Genomic DNA, 2357 nt, shown 5'->3' on the forward strand with positions numbered 1-2357 from the left:
CCTCCGCCCTCTCACCTGGGTCTGCCTCCACCCAGTTTCCCAGGCTGCAGACGCCACGGGCTCCGTGGTGGCCTTGGGGATTGCTGCACAGCCTGGGTGGACGCGACAGTGGGGATAGCACCCCATGACAGTCGGCATCCGCCCTTTACAGAGAGCGGCATGGGCACAGCCTGAGTTCAGAGTGTGTGGACCCTGTGCAGGGACACAGGCCAGGGCTACCTGGGCAGAGGGTCCAGACTGGACACTGGGGTCCATGCCTAGGCAGGGGTGCAGGAAGCCCCCAGCCCCTCCTGCCCCTGGGTGTGAAGTGAGAGAATGGGGCAGGGCTCAGCCTGTCCCAGACCTGGTGGCAGGGGGAGGGGGAGAGGGTCCTGACCTCTCTCCTGGCCCTGTCCATGGGATTGGGGAGCAGCACAGGGGCCCCAACCATGTGACAGTCCAGGGCATCGATAGTCTGGAAGGGGCCAGCATGGAGGGGGCGGGTGCGGAAAGAGCTCCAGAAACAGGGGCAGACACGGAGAGGGAGCGTGGGCAGGACATATGGGGCCCCACACAGGGGGTGTCTGCAGCCCCCACAGTAGAGTTGAGAAGTGCGGCCCCACCTGAATGTCTGCACAGCGGCCGGTCCCCGAGCTCGGCCCTCTGCACGGTACTCTGGGGTGCTAGGGGTCTCAGGGCTGCTGTGCTGGGGCTGGGGGGTGGGCTGTGAGCAGGGAGGAGATGCTCCCCCACAAGCGCCCCCCTCATGGTCTTGCACCATCCTAGGGACCTGGAGGGCAGACCAGGGACTGGCTGGGGTCCAGGGCCCGGGCAGAAGAAGCCCCCAGCTCTGGCCCCCAGCTCCCCTGCACTAATGTGGAAAATGTGGCTCAGGCAAGGCCCAGGTGGGGGGCTCTGCCCCCGTGGGGACATTTGGCCCCAGCTGTTAGTGGCCATCAGGCCCCTCGTTAAGACTCTAATGACCCCGAGGCCCGGGGTGCTGACGACCAAGGAGCTCTTCCCGCAGACCCAGCACTGGGGAAATGATCCAGAAATTGCAGCCTCAGCCTCCGGCCATCTGCCACCCCCTCATGGCCAGGCCGTGGGCTCGGGAGCTATAAAGCCAGGAGGGCCCAGCAGCCCCCAGCCCCCGGGACCAGCTGCACCCCGACACGGCCGGCAAACAGGTCTGTCCCCACGGGCTCCCCGCCGCCGCCTCCCCGCCAGCCTGTGCTCTCAAGGCAGCAGGAGGAGAAGAGCTGCCTCGGGGCCTTTGCGGGGTGGGCTCAGGGTGGGGGGGGCCGTGCCCCTTGCCAGCCTCAACCCTGCCTGTCCCCAGGTCGCCATGGCCCTCTGGATGCGCCTCCTGCCCCTGCTGGCCCTGCTGGCCCTCTGGGCGCCCGCGCCCACCCAAGCCTTCGTTAACCAGCACCTGTGTGGCTCCCACCTGGTAGAGGCTCTGTACCTGGTGTGCGGGGAGCGCGGCTTCTTCTACACGCCTAAGGCCCGCCGGGAGGTGGAGGACCTGCAGGGTGAGCCCCCGCCGCCCCCGCCCTGGCTCCCTACCTGGCTCCAGGGGCAGGCCAGGTGGAAATATTAAAAAGAAAAATGACTTTCCCTTGGTCTACATCCTGCAAGGGACCAGCTCCTTGGTCAGGGTCGGGCACCAAAAGCCTGAGGGCAGCCTCCCACCTTGGCACCACCCTGGGGCCTGGGAGCCACTGGCACGGGGTGAGGTGGGCGGGGCGCGCTCTCTCCCTGACCCTGACCCGCTCTCCGCCTGGCTCCTCCGCAGTGAGGGACGTGGAGCTGGCCGGGGCGCCTGGCGAGGGCGGCCTGCAGCCCCTGGCCCTGGAGGGGGCCCTGCAGAAGCGAGGCATCGTGGAGCAGTGCTGCACCAGCATCTGCTCCCTCTACCAGCTGGAGAATTACTGCAACTAGGGGCGCGGGGGGCAGGACGTGGCAGCACCTGCTGCAGGTCACGGTGGCCGCAAGCCTTCGGCTCTCTGCACCCCAAGTGATTCAATAAACCCTCTGAATGAGCCCTAGTGGTGTTGTCTGTGCGGCGCAGGGGTTGAGGTGTGGGCCAGGGGCCCTTCCAGGGACCCCCTGTTTCCTGTTCTCTCTACACCAGCCCCCCCAAACTTGGCCCCTGCCCACTGGGTGCCCAAAGGCAAGCTCCTGCCCATTGTCGGCTGCCCCCTGCCCCAGGTGCTAGGAGGTCCCATGGCCCCTGGCTGCTTCAGCACAGGACAGAGAAGGACCTCGGGGGCTCTGGGGGGCCTGGGGGCTGGTTGGGAGCAGATTTCCTTAGCTCAAAAGCCTTGAGCTCTCGGGGGCCCCCAGAGAGCTTTCCAAGGAAAGGGAATAAGAATATT

The 2357-nt window shown here is 66.6% G+C and overlaps 1 protein-coding gene across 1 annotated transcript; it reads left to right on the forward strand.

Moving 5' to 3' along the window:
• Nucleotides 1–1067: 1067 nt before the first annotated feature.
• INS (insulin) lies at nt 1068–2023 on the forward strand. The gene is made up of 3 exons (XM_077862871.1): nt 1068–1166; nt 1319–1511; nt 1775–2023. Exons 2-3 carry the CDS (start codon nt 1325–1327, stop codon nt 1918–1920), a joined length of 333 nt encoding a protein of 110 aa, XP_077718997.1. The 5' UTR covers nt 1068–1166; nt 1319–1324; the 3' UTR covers nt 1921–2023.
• The last annotated feature ends 334 nt before the right edge of the window (nt 2024–2357 follow it).

The sequence above is a fragment of the Canis aureus genome, chromosome 21 (genome assembly GCF_053574225.1).
Source record: "Canis aureus isolate CA01 chromosome 21, VMU_Caureus_v.1.0, whole genome shotgun sequence".
Taxonomy (NCBI): Eukaryota; Metazoa; Chordata; class Mammalia; order Carnivora; family Canidae; genus Canis; species Canis aureus.

Coding starts and splice junctions, on each gene's coding strand:
- INS (XM_077862871.1), top strand. CDS start 1,325: ATGGCCCTCTGGATGCGCCTCCTGCCCCTGCTGGCCCTGCTGGCCCTC. Junction 1,512..1,774: donor GGAGGTGGAGGACCTGCAGG/GTGAGCCCCCGC, acceptor GCTCCTCCGCAG/TGAGGGACGTGGAGCTGGCC.